Source organism: Acanthisitta chloris, unplaced genomic scaffold (genome assembly GCF_000695815.1).
Source record: "Acanthisitta chloris isolate BGI_N310 unplaced genomic scaffold, ASM69581v1 scaffold14207, whole genome shotgun sequence".
Taxonomy (NCBI): Eukaryota; Metazoa; Chordata; class Aves; order Passeriformes; family Acanthisittidae; genus Acanthisitta; species Acanthisitta chloris.
This window is the reverse complement of record NW_008684391.1, coordinates 38931-58112: the sequence shown is the minus strand read 5'-3', so window position 1 is coordinate 58112 and position 19182 is coordinate 38931. Positions and strand designations below refer to the sequence as shown.

General features: G+C 39.2%; 1 protein-coding gene across 1 annotated transcript; it reads left to right on the top strand.

Moving 5' to 3' along the window:
- Positions 1 to 300: 300 nt before the first annotated feature.
- Positions 301 to 16901, top strand: GOLGA5 (golgin A5). Its single transcript, XM_009079327.1, has 12 exons — positions 301 to 914; positions 3327 to 3548; positions 4582 to 4801; positions 5658 to 5781; positions 6482 to 6685; positions 7542 to 7712; positions 8249 to 8377; positions 10626 to 10724; positions 12342 to 12567; positions 13572 to 13677; positions 14939 to 15002; positions 16627 to 16901. Exons 1-12 carry the CDS (start codon positions 350 to 352, stop codon positions 16705 to 16707), a joined length of 2211 nt encoding a protein of 736 aa, XP_009077575.1. The 5' UTR covers positions 301 to 349; the 3' UTR covers positions 16708 to 16901.
- Positions 16902 to 19182: the final 2281 nt, after the last annotated feature.

Below are 19182 nucleotides of genomic sequence, written 5' to 3'. Positions count from 1 at the left end.
GGAGGGAGCTATTAAAATGAAATGACAGCACTCATAGGTTAACACAGGAGGTGTTTAGGTAACCCATTTGTCTTGCCTTGTCAGCATCAGTCTGATATGGTGAGACACAGGTTGCCTAGGGAGGTTGTAATGCCCCAACCTTGGGGATGTTCAAGGCTGGATAGGATAAAGCCTTGAGCAGCCTGGTCTAGTGGGGCGGTGTCCCTGCCCATGGCAGGGGCTTAGGACTAGGTGATCTCTGAGGTCCATTCCAACCCCTGAAATTCTATGATTTTTAACGGTTCTATGTCTTTTGCAGCATATGGGCCTAAGGTTTTGAAGCTACAGAGTTTATCAGCAGACACTCATCATGTCTTGGCTTGCTGATCTCGCTGGGAAGGCAGAGGATCTACTCAACAGAGTTGACCAAGGAGCTGCATCTGCTTTGAGCAAAAAAGACACATCAAGCAGTGCAGTTTATGATAATAAGAGTTTGGACTCTGCCAATGAATATTCTGAAGTGAGGCAGCATACTGGAGAGCTGAAATACCAGACATCATCCAAAGCAGCCTTCATCTCCTCAGCAGCTGATAACATCAAACATCAGAAGGCCACAATCCTTGCAGGGACAGCCAATGTTAAACCAGCACGCAGGACATCCTCAGAGGTTGCTTCTCCAGTAGAAAGTGTTTCCACACCCAGAGCTGCCTCGCAGTTCGTGAGAAGAAAAAAGTCAGAACCTGATGATGAGTTGCTGTTTGATTTTCTCAACAGCTCAGAGAAGGAGCCTAATGGAAGGATGGACTCTAAAAAGGAGAAAGGCAAGGCACCTGTTCTTCAAAATCACTCTCGGACTTCAAGTGTTAGTTCTGTGTCTACCAGTACACAGAGTGCAAGAACTGCTGAAGATAATTCCATCAGGAGCCACGGCAATGGTAGTTAAATAGTATTGAACGTAGAGATATTTAAAACCCAAGTATGTCTAGGGTAAGGCTAGGTAATGGATTTAATGTCACTTCATGAAACATATAATGGTAGTAGTATGTCAGATGTGTGGAGTACACCAGGGCATTTCACATTTGTTCATCACTGGGGTAATCTTACTTACCGTGCTGGTTTGACAAGCTGCATAAGTAATACCTAAATCTTTTGTGTTCTGGACCTACTTTGTTGCTCCTGCTCACCTTGACCTCCCTCAGCTATGGCCTAACTGTGCATCAGCCCCTGTACATCCCCACTTGAAAGCACAGGTGCTGCTGCATTTGTTTGGTCACTCGGGCTTTTACCTGTTGGTTCCATGTAGGAGAGTGAGTGACTTTCACCAGCAGGTAGATGGTGTTTGCTGTTGCCCAGTGCACCATGTGAGGTGGTGGGAGGTTTTCTCTGTTCTGCCATGGAAGAGGGACAAGCTGACAAACTTGCTTGTCCTGCAGAGTGGGAAGGTGGATGTGGATAGGCTGTTGTAGAGCTACAGGCACAAGAGAGTTGGATAGAAAAAGCCTTTGGGTTTGCCAGAAGTAGTTCATTACTGCAGTATAAATCCAGAGACCTGAAAGAGCCTCCAGGCCAGATGGTAAAAAGATGGAGCTGTTATCAAGTCAACAACACAAAGCATAATGTGTCTGGGAAGTATCAGGAACTTGTGTTCTCCACCAGACTGTCCAGTCCACACTCAGTCCTTGTTGTTGCTGTGCTACTTTGGTGTTGTTTATTTTAGAGAATTGAAGCAAATGGTTGTGTTATTAACAATGTAGTTAGATGACTTTATTACTTGTTCTGTACTTTGAGTATGTAAAATATTGTACATACCACTTTTTTGCTTACTGCATTGAGTATGCTGAAAAACTTAAAAACATAAAAAGGGATCATTTCCTAAGATGTGACTAGTTCTGTATTTCTGGGTCTATAACTTTGCAGTAAAGTTCACTATTGCTACTAATAATAATTCAAATGTGTTAGACCTGGCTATATGGCCTTGCTGATTGGTGCTTAAGAAACATATTTGTTTTGCTCAGTGTGGCCTGTTGAACTTTCTTAGGATTTTTCAGTGGAGTTTGCATTGTGGAGCTGCTAAATAGGAAAGGACACAGGTACAACATAGGGTTTGAGCATGCTGGTTTCAAAATTGATTGTACAGATAGATCTGTATCTTTTAAATATTCTGTATAACATCTGTTGAAGCAGCTTATGTTACATTAGCTATAGACAAAACCAATTAACATTATACTTTGTATATTGCCATGGTTATATTCTGCTATGTGCTAAAATGGCTAATTTCTTGCTTCATTAGCTTCATTAATCTATTGAGTTTTCCAGACAAAGAAGTGAGGATAAATTGTCTGATAATTTGGAAACTGTGCAAATAAATCAAAGGGAAGATAATGACAGTTCTTAGAATGCTTTAAACAGAAAAAGGGTTTGGAACATATGGTAGAAATCTTCCTGTCAGTGCTGCTACTCGTGGATGGTGGTATTCAGAATTAATATTGTGCCCCTGTTCCTGGGCTCAGGGTAATAGGAGCTGCTGCAGGGGTAACAAGGAAGCTGGAGCAGCTTGGTTGGTGAAGTAAATAATGGTTTGGCAACTAAACTGCACACTGGCTTGGAATTGGTTGCAGTCTGTCTCTCTGGATTTTCAGCAGTTATTTCCCTGGGATATAATAAATTCAGAAGTAATATTTTTGGATTTCCTGCTTGTTTGTTCAGTGCATGTTACGCTGTCTTATCTTAACACTGCTGCAAAGCTTCCAGCTGTCTGCATGTTGGAATCAAGGCTCTCATAGTGGATGTGTAACTTTCCCAGCATTAATCAGGGATGCTCTGTGTATTTGTGCATGATGGGAAAAGGCTCTTGGTTCCTCCTTCCCTGCAAGGGCTGTTGTACAGAATACTGTCAGGAGTTCCCTTATTGTTCTCTTTTCAAATAAAATGTGCATCCTCAAAATCTGAATGGAAAACCAGAATAAGCTTATACTAAAAATTCCCCTAGTTAGCTACTAGGTATATTTAATCTCTTCTGTTACTCAACTTCTGAGGACATTTCTGAGCAGCAAAGTCATAAAAGGAGTGTGAATGTTCTGAAATCCTAGATTTGTCATTAATGTAAATAAGAAATTTTATAACTTACATGTTTTGGCTTCCTGGATTAGCAAAAACACTGCATGGTGCATGTATGATAGTCCTATTTTGTGCCAGTCCCTTGTGAGAAGCAACTCCATATCCCATTTCAGTATAAACTATTTTGATTTGTTCTTGTTAATGAGTCATTGATGCAGATCATAGAACTGTTCATATAAGGGCAGCTTAACAATGCATGTACTAGTTCTAAGTTGCATCTCTCTGTACAGAAACTCCAGACAGCTCAGACTCTGGACTGGGAGCACAAGGGAATGGTGTGAAGGATTCCTCACCAAGTGCAGTAACTAATCCTAACCTCTCAGCTAATGATGATTGCAAATCACATGAGCTGTCCAACCTTCGCCTGGAGAATCAGCTGCTGCGAAATGAAGTTCAGTCTTTAAATCAAGAGATGGCTTCATTAATACAGAGGTCCAAAGAAACACAAGAAGGTACTCCAACTATAAAATTAGTAAAAGGCTAGTGAACTAGAAAACAAATGCTATTTCTGTGTCAGTGTTTTGTATGTATAGTAAAATCTCTCTAGTTGCATTTGCATTTATGACTTCTCACATAAAATGATTCTTAGTTTCAGGGTAATGAGATGGGAGAAACAAAAAGGCCTTGTTCAGCTCGACAGATGAAACAAATGTTGGTCAAAACTGTGTGTTCAAGTTTGTTACAAAGCTTACATCTTAGTAAAACAGTGGTAGTAAGTATCACTGTTCATATACTTTTCCTGCATTTTAGTGGCTATTGCAAAATCCTTATTTTTAAACGAGTAAATTCCTTTAAATACTTCAAAATCTGACTACTGTCTGGCTGTAGTAGGATATAATCTGTCATGCCTAGAGACTGACAGTAAAAATATAAAATTTAATATGTTTAGGATGGCCTCACTAGCTTTTTGAAAGCCAAATGAAATGACAAATGTAAAAAATGTGAATCCAGATTAAATAAATGGTGAAACATACGGTAAACTCCTGCTGTTAGGCATAAAACTCAGGGGCCACATTTTTTTCACAGTAACTATATATAAGCCAGATAATTTTAATTTCCACTGAAGTTTAATATGAGATGTTTGATTAAAACCAGAAACCTCTGTATGTATTCAGGCATTATTTCAACACTGGTATGTTTTTCTACAGTTACTTAGTTTGAGCTTGTTGTCATATAGAGTTAAACTAGATGCTTTATGCAGAGGTTTTTGCTCACACAGGTATATTTGACAGTAGGCCATGGCAAGGGGTGGAGCAGGTAAAATCTGTCATCTGCAGTGTGACCCAGAATGAAATGTCTATTTTGAGATCATCTCCAAAATTTTATGGGTCAGCCAGTGTTGCTACTTCCCAGTAGCTCATGAATTTTCAGTTTGGGTTGTATTTAATGTTTTTCTTTAAGAAATGAGATATGTGCATCCTGACTCTTTAGGTGACCTTGCAATGTCTACTTTTATAAACTTCAAATGAACTTCTTATTTTGTAGAACTGAACAAATCCCGGGAAAAGGTCGAGAAGTGGAACGTTGACCATTCAAAGAGTGACAGGATGGTTAGAGAGCTTCAAGCTCGAGTTGATGATCTGACAGAAGCTGTTGGTGCCAAAGATTCTCAGCTGGCTGTGCTGAAAGTACGGTTACAAGAAGCTGATCAGCTCTTAAGTGCTCGGACAGAAGCTTTGGAAGCACTGCAGAGTGAGAAATCTCGGTACTTCATCATTTCATACTTCACAACTCTGCACATGGTAGCAAGTTTGGTATATAATTTAGCCTCTTTAAGAGTAAGCATTAATCATAGAAGAATTTTTGGTTTGGGGTTGGAATGGATCCTTATAGATCATCTAGTCTCAACCCCATGCCATGGGCAGGGACACCTCCAGCCAGAGCAGGTTGCTCAAGGCTTCATCCAACTTTGCTTTGAACACTGCCAGGGTTGGGGTATCTAATACCTCCCTGGGCAACCTGTGCCAGTGTCTCGTCACCCTTACAGTAAAAAGCTTTTCCCTAACATATAACCTAAATTTCCTCTCTTTCAATTTGTACCTGTTGTCACTGCAGCTCCTAACAAAGAGTCCCTCTCCCTCTCTTAAGAAACTAATGGGGAAAGGTATTCTGAGAAGGTTTGAAATTAGGAGGATTTAAGTTTGCTCTGAGCCTGCTATATCATTGTTGGCAGTGGGAACAGGGCAAATGAGTATCAAATAGGGGCAGTTGGCACCCAGTTGAAACCCGTTTTGTATCAAGTATTTCTTTTTGTGTCAGAGGCTGAAGCTGAAAGTCCCAAGAATTTTTTATTTTGCTTGAAGAACACACTTACTCTGCAAATACAAAGACTTTCCTGACCTATCTCAGTGTTGGGATTTGAATCAGCAGATGGATACTCCAGAATATAGGTCAGGGAGGAGGTGTGTGTGTCATTAACTCCAGGCCTCTCATCAGGAGTCAGCCAGATTCAGTAATTTACTGGGTAAATTTTCAAAGCTGCTCTGGTAACCGGGAAGGCATATTTCCACCTGAAAAATCACTCTGGCTTTCTTCTTTTTAATTGTGTGTTGCTCTTTCAGGATAATACAAGACCACAGTGAAGGAAGCAGTTTACAGAATCAAGCTCTTCAAACACTTCAGGAGAGGCTGCGTGATGCAGACTCTGCGCTCAAGCGGGAGCAAGAAAGTTACAAACAAATGCAGGTTAGACATGAAGAGTAAGGAGGACTTAGAGTCTCTGCTTTTGAGATCAGATCTGTGAGGTTCCAAGTGCTCTCTTCTATCTTTGATTTCAATTCCTGTTCAGGGTACTCATTGTTTGGAAGAATGTGCTGCACTATGTATCCTTCTGATGCCAGTTTGCTTTTTATATGTTACTTTGAAAGCTTCATGAGTAAAAGTTTTTGAGGATTACTGCTGCCAGTTTTTACTGGGGTATTAAGCTGGATGATGATTTCTGTGGTAAAGGTACGAGTACATTATTGCTAGATACTGCTTCCCACACTTAGCCTTTGTTATGTGTCATAGCAGCTCTGAAAATCTTTATCAGTGTCCATTCTAGGCTTTTTTACAAATCCTTCAGAACATGTCAGGCTACATTTGATAACATTTTTTGAGGGGAAAGCTTGTTTTTTGTTTACTAAATAAATGCCAGTAATAGGAAGATTGTTATTCCCTGGTTATTTCTGGTGAGGGAAATAAATGCATATTTTTACTGATACTATTTAGCACTAGTTTACAAGCAGAATATCTTTCCACATAGCATTAATACATCCGTAAGTTGAAGGTGGTAGATATGAGGTGTTGTGCCATGCGTAGTTGCTTTTAAACCTTCTTTTTTCCTTTCTAGGTAAAAGTTGAGACTGTGTTTAAACACCAAGTATTGTTTCTTTGTTGCTAATAGAATGAATTTGCTGCTCGGCTAAGTAAAATGGAAGCAGAACGTCAGACCTTGGCTGAAGGGATAACTGTAGCAGAAAGAAAGTACTTGGATGAAAAGAGGAGAGCTGATGAGCTGCAGCAGCAAGTCAAAGTAACTAAAAACCACCTAGAATCTGCCAAACAGGAGCTGACAGACTATAAACAGAAAGCTACTCGCATTCTTCAAGTAAGTAAGCATTTGTGTAAAGAAACACAGTTTGATTTGTACATTTTTTTAATGTGTTATGCTTCAAATAATCTAATTTGTGGGGTTTTTTCATGTGACTTGTAATGTGTTTGGAGGCATATCTATAATGATACCTATATAGAAGAGCTACCAGTCTGCATTTTGTAAATTTGAGGTTATAAATGGAGTTAAGTAATTGAAATGGTAGTTCAGGTCCTGAACTTGAAGAAGAATCCAAGCAAACTGTTGCACTTACTGGTGCTTCATCTCTCAGTGTGTTCTTCATCCAGGAGTCCAGTCTTAGGCAGATAGTTTAATAGATGTAACCTACAATTTGTTCCATACCCAGTATTCTTAATTCAGGAGTATTGCTCTGCTGTGCTTGAGGCTGGAGCATAGCTTAGAGTGGAGACTTAGGTATAACCAAAGAAAAGGTTTTTCTATATTCTGAAAGTTTGTTGTGTGGTCAACATCATATAAACAATGGAAAAATCAGGTATTTTGTGCAGAGTTCTGCAGTACTTAAATTGTCAAATACACCTAGTCCAAACATAATTGGTTGGAGTCTTGTTTATAAATGTTAGCAAGATGTTGAAGATAAAGATCTCTGATTAGGGTAATTAATTTAGTGTAATGTCCAAGGACAAGTTTTTATCCATCTTGATACATATGAAAAGCCTGAAATGGCAAGTCAATGTCGAGCTAACATTAGACTGACTCCAAAAAAAATGGTTTATCCTCTTTCCTGGAAGAGTTATTGCTGTATTTGGTTCGTATTTGGCTTTGTTGGCAGTCATCATGTAGTTGAGCCCTTTCAAAATACTGCTATCAATAATATATTGATTTGTTATTTCAGTCTAAGGAAAAGTTGATAAACAGCTTAAAAGAAGGCTCTGGTATTGAAGGCCTGGACAGCAATACAGCAAGCACAATGGAACTGGAAGAACTGAGACATGAGCGAGACACTCAGAGAGAAGAAATACAAAAACTAATGGGGCAAATACAACAGATGAGGACAGAGCTGCAGGTAGTTCTGCTTATGTACACGTGTTTGTGGTTAACCACAACAAAGGACTGTTTTCTTGTATGCTGTGACTCTGTTTCTAGTATATATATTACCACTTCTCTCTTCCCTCACTACTGTGTGCTTCTTTAGAAGGAAGCATTTTTTTCCAAACAAGCATGGCAATTTCTATAGAGATCACCTATATCCTTTTGTGTGCAAGGGCTACTAATCCTTGAAGTGCTGTAATCCAGGTCATCTGCTGGCATAATGGGCTCAACCCAGCCATTGCACGCAAGCCTCCTTCACACAGTTTTGGCCTGTGGACACTAGAAAGGAAGAAGTGGAGGCTTTGGATGTTCACAAAATACATTTATTTTATTGATAAATTAGTGAAAGTATTATGTATAAAATGACCAAGTGCCATTTATCCATTACACCCTCACCTGCCTTTTCCTTTGAAGCAATATTGCACATACAACTTGTTTTTGCTGTTACCTCCGACAGGTTGCAGTAATGTTCCAGTGTTAGTGAAATGGTTACATTTCTGTTTGTTTCAGGATATGGAGGCACAGCAGGTAAGTGAAGCTGAGTCAGTGAGAGATCAGCTTCAAGACCTACAAGAGCAGATATCAGCACATAAAATGGCCAAGCAAGAGGCAGAAGCTGAACTAGAACGGCAAAAACAGGTAAGAAATTCTTGAAAGCTCATTGTTCTTATTTTAGGCCCCGTGTGGTGTCATCAGCAAAACATTTGGCTTAATAGGAGAGTAGCTTACGGATTATTTTTTTTCTAGTGTTCCAAAGAAATCCCCAAAAGTTTGGTGAGTATCACTAGGCCAAAGAAAGCACACCCAGGACTAAGCTATGCTCAGGGCCCTTCTGGTTACTCCAAATGATCAGAGATCTCACCCATGTGTGAAAGAATAAACAGGACCCTAGGGAGTGCACAGAACTGTTTAGGATCTTAAGTTTTATTCAGCAGAGAAATAATCAGAAAACAGGGATATAGTAACATTCATAACATTATTACATCAGAAACTCAAATACTGGCAGTGTTTACTGTGGATCTTCCTGTACTCAATCAGTACATAAGTTTTAGCTCATAAAACAATGTCAGTGTTCTACTAATTTGTAGATTTATTTTTTCAATCTACTTGTTACTCAGTTTTGAGTTTAATTTTATTGCTTCCAAACTGGTCTATTAGACAAATTACTGATAAAATTATATTAATGAAATTTGTAAGATTGTGTCATCTTTTTAGGCAAATGCTGCCTTGATTTAAGCAGTTTTGTGCTAAGAAGAAAGTGGGGAAAAAAAGCAAACTTGTATTGCATGTGAGCAAACTTATTTGATAGGAATTGGACAAATACTTTGCACCCTGTTAAAAAATTCCTCTGTAAGAAAAAAAACCTCCTGTAAAGAGAATTAATAATGAAGAAGTCAGGAGTACACTGTATCTGCTAGGGACAATTTATCTTATAGGATTATCTGTCCTTCCAAAAATTACATTTTAATGGGATGCTGACAGCTTGAACTAATTAAAAGGCAGAAGTCGAGGTCTGCTCTTGATGGGTAACTGATGTTTATTATGTTAGAGCAGATGGTAGATTGTATTTTGTTACTACTGCCCTTCTGAGGAGTGTGCTTTAAGTCAATGCTACATATAGAAAGAGTGAGATGAATTAAAAAACCCTTAGCAGTTATTGCAGAAACTGAAGTATTCCTTTTGCTGCCACACATTTACATATACTTAATACAATTATGGTCAGTTCTGTCTGGGAGTTCCTTTAACTATTGTTTAGCCTGGAGGAGGAGACCTTATCACCCTCTACAACTCCCTGACAGGAGGTTGGAGTCAGGTGGGGGTTGGTCTCTTCTCCCAGGCAACCAGCAGCAGGACAAGAGGGCACAGACTCAAGCTCTGCCAGGGGAGGTTTAGGTTGGCTATTTGGAAGAGATTTTTTACAGAGAGAGTGATCAGGCATTGGAATGTGCTGCCCAGGGAGGTGGTGGATTCACCATCCCTGGAGGTTTTCAAGCTGAGACTGGATGTGGCTCTTAGTGCCATGGTCTGGTAACCACAGTAGGGTTGGACTCGATGGTCTTGGAGGTCTTTTCCAACCCGGCTGATTCTATAATTCTATGATTCTATTGCCATAAGGTTTCAGAAACTGAAGATGGAAAACAAGTAGAGGTGTTATTTTTTGTACATGTGATGGTTTGAAGGGAGAACAGAATTAGCTGTTTTCTGTAGCTACTGACAGCTGAAGTGATAGTGATTGAAGCCTGTCTTACTTTCAAAGATAAGCTCAGGAGTTAAAATAGCCACTAAATCATGGGAGTAACAAAATTTAAGGTTAGATTTACAGTTTGGTAATTTGTTTTTTTACTAATACTCCTTCCCCTTTCACATCTGTTATGTGAATTTATCCTAAACTTCAGAGCAAGATGTGTGTCATGAAGAATTATAGACAGATATGCCAAGGGTTTTTCAATGGTTTTAAAAATGCTGTTTTGAATTAACAAATTTATTTTAGGAATACAGATTTCCCTCAAAGTATTTCCTAAGTGTTACATTATTGACATAGTTTCAAGATAGCAATATATTAAATAGTGAAAGCGTAAGGAGGGTAAATGTTGGTCCCAATGAAATAGTGTGACCCTTAGTAAACTAGTCTGGATTAGTATTTATATTAGGTCAGTCTCCACAAATGAATGTAATAGGTCTTGTAGGTTGTGTCTTCATACTCAGCTCTCTCTTTCCCCCTATCCCCCCATCCTAACCAGACACTTAACCAAGATTAAATTTCAGTTTGTATTTGATTGCAGCATATTGCTTTCTAGTATTCTACTGTGAAACTCTAGATATGAGAGTCTCTCAAAATACATATATGTATAAAATCTTCTACTTGTAATTGTGATAAATTTCCTAGGAACTCCATTATACTGAAGAAGAACTGTATCGAACAAAGAATACTTTGCAAAGCAGAATAAAAGACAGAGAGGAAGAAATTCAGAAGCTCAGAAATCAGGTGTGTATAGAAAATAATTTTGTAATCTTCAATTGCAAAACTGGTGATGGGAACTGTTAATTTGATTAAAGTGTCCCAAAAGATCCCATAAAAGTTCTACTAGTGAGTTACAGTGTACTTGTTTACAATACAGAGTAGAGTTTTGGGAGTAGGGAGCACAAGAAGGGAACCATGTAGAGTAAATAGCCTAATTTATAGTTGTATGTGCTTTTATAGCAGGGAAAAATTCAACCCAACTAGACCTGATGGGATGGTGTTGAATCAACATTCTTCTTTTTGAAAACCAAAAATGTCATTGGAGATTTTTTAGGTCATTGTGATTTCTACTAGGATCCTTGTAACTGGCCATAAGAACCTAAGTTATGTCCCACTGACTCAGTGATCCATTTAGCTCACTGTTCTGTCTTGGACTGTGGCAGCAGGGGCCAGTGTGTTTTGGCTGCTTTCTACACTCCCTTGTGCTTGCTCAGCATCAGCTGTTGAGCTAAGGGTGTTAGTGCTGTTAGTCTCTACTGAGTCCCACCAGCATGGATCTATTTTCCTTGTATCAGTCTAATCCCTTTTGGAGCCTTCTGATACTTGTCAGCCCTCGCAGTCCCCTTGGGCAGCATGAAGGCATAGGCCTTGTGTTGTGCAAATTTCTTAGCATAATTAAAAGTAGTTTGTATGTAGAGAAACTGATAGTCTAGAGTCAGCTTTGATCAGCTGTGCAGTTAGTGTCAGAGGATCTGGAAATTGTTGTGTTGTTACACAGATTTCTCGAGCCTGTTGGCAGATGAATTTTCTGGTCATTCTGACTTCAGGACTACCTGCACCTGCTCCATTGCATGCATCCGATTTGTATTTTGGGTGTCTGACATTCCTGATGATTCTGTTTTGTGATCATTGAAGCTACATCTTTATGGTATATGATGCCACAAACTAGGTGAGGTAGTCACTGTAGTGAATAGAACAGTTGTACCTATGGCAGACCTAGTGATTCCCATTTGCTTTAAGTGTTTTCTGCAGATTGAATAACATGATCCATGTCAAATGCATGATCTGTTTGCTGTCCTTGCAGGTTTTGTTTGCTAGTACAATCATGTTTTCTACCTCAGTGCTCCTCAGTTCTTCTGCAACATATCCTGCATTTTCACCATTTCAGTCAAGTTTTCCTGTAAAGTGGCATCAGATTCTCCCCATTTTACTGAGTTTTATCTTCCTTGCTTGAAAACATATCATATACTCACTGTGAAGTTGCAAGTATGGAGTCCAGACTGGATTAGCTGGCTATGTCATTCCTACCATTTAAACTCGTCCCTGAGGCACAGTATTGGTCTTATGATCAAATCTAGGATGATACAGAAATGCTCATGTGATTAGAGGTGGAAAACAGGAGAACATTTTTACCTAGAGTTTCTTGTGTCATATGAAATTTTTTTGGTTTAGCAACTATTGAAATTAATTTTCCCATTTACCCGGCTCATTGGTGATAGTTTTGATAACATTATCCTGTAAAAATTCTGCAGTGGAGTAACTTGGTTCTTGAAGGCTGAGATGTCTAGAGTTTTGTAAAATGTCGCTTGGTCAGACTTTGAACTCAGCCTGATTTTTTTTTTTCTTTGCTCTGTTTTTTAGCTCACAAACAAGACTCTAAGTAGTAGTAGTCAGACAGAATTAGAAAATCGGCTTCATCAGCTGACAGAAACACTCATTCAGAAGCAAACCATGTTAGAGAGCCTGAGCACAGAGAAGAACTCACTTGTCTATCAGCTGGAACGACTTGAGCAGCAGCTGAAGGGTGTCCAAGGCACTAGTGCTAATGGACCTTCCATTAACATGGCAGGCATTGATGGTGCTGAAGGTAAGGAAGGAAATACACTTAAAACTCTTGTCTTGTCTGCAGTTGAGGTTTCTGTATTTCCAAATGCCTTTCCCTGAAAGTCTGAGTTCGTAAGGAAAAGAAAATGCTGAAAATAAGCCAGTTATGCTGGAGGTCTTTTCTTAGAGCATCCAGTATCATAACAGATAGTTAACTGGAAGCTCCTTTTTGTGTATGAATGGCTTTAAGTAAGCTTAATGAAGCTAATTTAGTCTTTAATTCTCAATACTATTGGAACAATTATATTTAAAAATCCTGGCAAGAGGTGCAAATAAACCTGTCTTATGGGGTTTAAACTGAATTATTTGAAGCAGGATCTAAGTATTCTCTTGTAAAAAGGGTTTGGGAGGAGAGCAAGAATGGGATACTTCCTTCTGATAATTGATCAGAGTTTGGGTTGAAATTAATTTCCTCTTTGCTTTCTGTTTTTCTTGAAAGCAGCTTAAAATATGGTGGTTCTGTTGAGGTTGGTTGGTCTGTCCTGTATCTCTGGGAGAACCTCAGCAGCTGATCCATGATGTTGAGATGTTACTCTTCAGAGTTTGTCATTTTGTATATATATTAAGTAACTTTAAAAGCAAAGGACAGTGACTAAGAGGTGTAAAATGACAATCCAGACTTTTGTTCCTCCGCTTATGAAAGCAGAGTTGAAATATATTTCCTTCTGACTTGTCCTGCTGGCCACACTATTCTTGATACAGGCCAAGATGCTGTTGGCTTTCTTGGCCACCTGTGCACACTGTTGGTTCATGTTGAGCCACTATGCACCAGCACTACCAAGTCCCTTTCTGACAACACTTTTGCCACTCCTCCCCCAGCCTGGAGCTGCATGGGGTTGTTATGTCCTAAGTGCATATGTGTATATGCAGGTACAGTGTGTGCGTGTGTACATATATATTTATATGTCTTTGTTATACACTATAGATTTGTTTTGCTGAAGCAGCAACTTAGCTAATGGGACTTTTTGCTTTTCTCCCTCCCAACAGGTGCCCGGCTGCGCAGTGTTCCCGTGCTGTTCAGTGACATGGACTCCAGCATGGCAGGGATGTACGGGAGAGTACGCAAAGCTGCTAGTAGTATAGATCAGTTTAGGTAAGAGTGTCCTAAGGGAATACATTTTGTAATTGCTCTAATCCTTTTGCAGTTTTCAAGTGACACACTTTGGTTTGTATTGCTTTTATGTCGGTGAAAGTTAAAACCGATGCAGCTAAAGTATGGCGTAAATCACTAAATATTGACCTGCTTCCCTTGTGCTTTCCTATGATATTAATACTTTGGGGCTTTGGCAAATTACAGTCAATTATTTAAATGACACTCTTGTAGATTTTGATAGAAGAGGATCTCTAAATTATGTACAAAATATCTAACCTTTTCCATTACCATCTTCGACATTTTTTTACTTTCAGAAGTATTGACTGTGTCTGTGATAAACACAGCAAGAGTGTTTTAGTTGGGAGTATCATCTGTACTCTCCTAGTCCTGTTCAGGTGTCCTGATGAATGCAAGATTCTGGGTTCTGACCCAGTGCAGCTGTCCACCTTGGAAGATAATCTGTTTGAGGAATTAGTAAATGAAAATCAGTCTGAATCCAGCAAATGACTTGTTTCGATCCCTTTTCTGAGCAGCTAGGTTAGCTGTCAGTATTCACAGCAAAGGTCTGCTGCAAAACTTGAACCAAATACCTAAAGGAAACGAAATTAGGTAATACTTCTTAATACTTTGAAAACAAGATACCTTGATAGAAAGTCCTTGGTGCTTCCAGGGTACTTGAATTTCATTGTGAAGAGTATCAGGATTTCTGTGGTGGGATGTATTATACATAATGTGTTGGTACTGAACTTCGTCTAACAGTATCATACTCACTTCCACACATGGGTTTGTTTTTAGCTGACATTGCTGGGCAGCAGTGCACACACCTCATGCAGTTACTTTGAAGTACTGTGCTCTGCCTCTAGTGAAGTATAATAGCAGGAGTGACCTGTTGGGTTTTTCGGAGGAGTCCAAGGTTTTAGTTGCTTAAATCTTTTTGAAAGATTCATGACATGTCCTCAGGTAAGGAAATTTGACAAATATAGAGCATATTTGTGAGTTTTAAAATAGCTGTACAACTCTTGAGTCGTAATTATTTTTCAAAAACTCTGTAGCATGTAAGAGAAAAAATTAGGAGAATATGTTTTATGGTCTGAATTTTCTCACTCCACATAATGTTTTGAGTAAGTGGAGTAAAATTCTAGTCAAAACCAAAGCTGTGTGTATAACATCAGCTGATGTTTGTGGTGACTGGGATGAGAAGAACAGGAATTTACTGCTCAGTGTTAACTTGTGCACTTTGTTTTCTCTTGTACCTGTGTAGCATTCGTCTGGGAATCTTCCTAAGGCGGTACCCCATAGCCAGAGTCTTCGTAATCATCTACATGGTGAGTAACCTGTCTTTGAAGAAAGAAGTTTAATGCAAGTTTTCTATAGCCAGTTTATATAATGTCTTAAACTGCAAGATGTCTGATGCTCAGAAGACTGTATAATTAACAACCCAACGTGATTTTTTTATAAAGTGGACTAAATATTACTTACATAATAGCAGTTTGGAGTTATGTTGCTTGGCAGTTTTCAGTTTTTCCCAGGGATTCTTAGTATAGCAGTCTTATTATGTAGTTACTTATGTAACTACCACTCGAAGGACTGTAAAAGGAGATTTCTAGTGGTAAAATGCAGAACAATAGTGACCAGTTGCCTAGGTTGACCCACCAGGCCTGCATGCACTGCATTTTGGAAAATGACATCTGTTAGAGCTTCTTTAATATTTGACACTTCACTTTTCTTACAGTAACCAATGATCACTCTTCACTTGTAGTTGAAAAAGTGGCAAGAGTTTCTCTTGCTATGCTTAACCAAACAGTAGAAGGTTGCTCACCCACAGCAGGCAAGGTTGGGCTGGCAGCTGAGAGCAGCGAAATGCCTCCCTGTGCCACTGGAGGGCAGGTGCCTGTCGGCTGCAGGGCCTGTGGTGAGGCAGGTGTGCAGACTGCCCTGCTTGGAAACGTGCCACAGGTTGAGCCCTTGAGTCTTGGACATGGCAAAACACCCACGTTGCTTGAGAAGGTATAATGAATTGCTGACCAGAGTTTCTGAGAACAACTGTCACTATTTTAGGATATAAAGCAGACAGACAGGCATGAATAAAGGAAACTCTAATTTCCCCCTGCAATTGCATTTTCTGCCCTGTTAAGTGGTGGAAGGAACAGGGCTCTTTAATTCCTAACTTCTCTCTATCTTCCTATTATCATGTAAATGTATCAATATGTGAATAAAATGTTTTGTACCAAAACACTGAAGAATTCTACTGCCTAAGCTGCAGTCTGAAAGGGAACTCCATGGTGGCTGCATAGGAGCTGTATATTGGGCAGTCAGTGACAGTTAGCCTTTTTCAGCTCAAACCTTGACTATGACTGCTGTAACTTGAAGATGTGGCTTATGTATTCCTTGTTGCACTCCAAGCAGCTTCTTCTGTTCTCATTGGATAGTTTCACCCAAATTCAAAAGAGAATTAACATTCCCACACAGTTCATAAAAATGCCTCAAATCAGGGCCTGTGGTAAGGAGAAAGAAGGCAGAACCTCAGCTGGTTTACACAGTCTGGTGTCAGCCAGTTGGCACAGGAGGAGTGACTTAGCAGTCACTTAAGGCAGAACACATAATGTGCTGGCTGGGGACTGGGTGTTGGAGAGAACAGCTGGAGTCACTGGGGCATGGAGGAGAAGAGAAGGCAGAGGACATAAATCTGTAGGAAAACAGGCTGCTTTAGCTTTGCTGTTTGTGCAGTGTCTTAGATTTCTGCAAATGGCTTCTTCAGAATCTGACTCAGCATTTCATTGTCCAAATACAACTTCTTTGTTCAGGAGTATCTGATTAATAGGAAAAAAATTTATTCAATATATTTCTGCAAAACAAGTTTTATTAGCTCTCGTTAAGAGCTCTCATATTTATTACTGATGTGAACAATGATTGTCATTGCTGAGAAGTTTATTTCTTTTCTTTTCCCAGGCATTGCTTCATCTCTGGGTCATGATTGTTCTACTTACCTACACCCCAGAAATGCATCATGATGGTCCCAGTGGCAAGTAGACTGAGACAGGACCATATGCTGTGCTAATATAATTTGGACTGACAATGTCTTTAGAATAATCAGTCCTGAAATATCAGCAAACTTTTCCTCATGGTGTTTTGGAAGGATGAAAACCATCATGCCTGATTTATCACTACTGTTCAAACACATGTATAATACTATGTAGCGGTTTCAATTTACCTGAAAGACTATCACTTTCCTGGAGAAATAAAGCTGTTAAGTTAAGCTATGGTTAGCCTTTGCATTTTATGTAGACCTGCTGGTGGTTAGAGTGAAAGATAAGGCTCCTACAGAGAAATGCAAATCACAGATGTATCTGGTACAAATTATTTTAGGTCATACTGGTTGTGGGCTATGGTCAGGTAATATACTGTACTTAGCAATTGAAATAAACTTCTTTCTGGTTTCTTTCAGTCTGCTTTTGCACTTCTGTTTTTAACTGTGTAAATAGTAGGCTTTTCCTTAACATGTTAAATTGGAAAATGGACAAGGGATTGGTGCAATATATTTTTGTAAATAAGTTTAAGAATAAAATATTATGCATTCTTAGCTTTGTACTTCTGGTGCAATAGATGTATCTTTCCTACCAGGTGAATAGTGGGGCTGCCTGTTTAAAGGCTGATATTTTAGCTTTATTAGAGAGAGATGGTTTTGAGAAAGAAGGTTTAAACTCTTGGGGTTTTTTGCACTTGAAATTTGTATATTTTAACTGCATTTTCTTATACTGCTCTCATTCGTATGTGTCTTAATCAGATCTTATTGAAATATTTATTTTCTAAAGCTTTGGGTACTTAAAACTATTTCTATATGAAATCTATCAAAACATTAAAAATGTCTCATGTCTAAACACTCACCAAATATACTAATAAACAAGCCTCATCAAATATTTATCATAAACCCCAAAATACCAAACCTGCTGTAATAGTTCTGTTGTTGGACTGTGACATTCTGTAACTATGAATTATCGATACACAATCATCCCAGGTCACTTTCTTTCCTTAAGGAATTTCTTGTTTTCTTGTGTGGTGCTCACAGCTGAGTAATGAAAAGATGACTACAAGCAATTTGTCACTCTTGCTCTTAAGGATATGGTTCAGTTTTCAAGTGATTTGAACACACTAAGCACTAGGCCTCATGCATGAAGTCTGTCACACTGGCTCCTGTGGAAATGTTACAGTAGACAAATTGCTGTATTACTGCTCTGATCCAGATCTTGCAGAGAAAACTGAAATGTTTATTTGAACTGAGTAATAAAAGAGAGCATTTACTGTAAGTTGTGTCCCTGCCCTCTGTCACGTTTGCTGCACTTTGCCTAATTCCTGTTGCTTGTTTTCTTTTCAATCCTGATTTTAAAGCCACTTTTGAGCCCTGGGAGAGCTGATTGCTATAGAAGGAGAACAGGTAAAGGATCTTTGCATACTCATTCTCTATACACATGCAGTTTTTTTCATGAAAAAACCTCCAAAACACTGAACCTCTGAATACTCCAGCATATTATGACATTTTGGGAGGACCATGCTTAGTGGTATAAACCCCTTACAACTTTTTGACATCACACTAACAGCATATCTGTTCTTACCTCCTTTCTCACTGTTTTTTTTCTTTCCTGCAGGCACCACCTTTGGTGTAACTTATTGAAGCCACTGCAGTGTTTCTAGAACCCTTTAGGTGTGTTCTTTAGTTCTTCCATATTTTATGTTAGAAATTTCAGAGGGATAAGCACTGGGACATTCCTTATGCCTTTTGACCTTGGCTCTAGTATTCCAGTATCGGTTTGGGCCTATATAGTGTTACCCTTGTGATGCCTTAGAGATGAGAATAATGAGAAGCATCAGACTAGTGTTCTTAACAGTGCTAAACTGTGTCAGAGCTGTACAAGAAATAACTACCCCATAAAACTTTTGTTCACACTGACTGGATTTTTGCCTCATAACTCATTAAAATGAGTTCAAAACTATGTGATGGAGTCTCTCTGAATATCAATACCAAATTTTCAGTTGAGTGTTAAGATACATTTCCTGTCCTGATCAGCAATATTGGGCTCTGCTGCCATCTGTATAGATCTGTGGAATGTGCCACAGCTGTGGGTCAAATGTGACATAAGGACATAATTTTGACTAGCAGCTCCTCGTGGTGTTGCCTTACAGCCAGGAGGTTGCCTGGCTGAGCAGATGGCTTTGGAGCAAACAGGACACTTCTGGTAGCCTCTGTCTTAAGTGGTGGGATGATATCCCAAGTGCCAGATCTCGAGGGGCAGTTAAACTATCTCCACTTCGAAGACCTGAATAGCAATTTAGGGGTTTTGAAAATATTTTGCAACTGCTGAGCCTGTCTGTCCATGCTCTGTAGCCTAGAACCAGAAACAAATGGTTGTCATAACTCACAGAAAATAAGAACCTCTGTCTCCCAGCTGCTGTATCTCACTGTCTTGAGAGCACAATGGGCTATTGTGTGACTGAAGGAAAGTCCTTTTC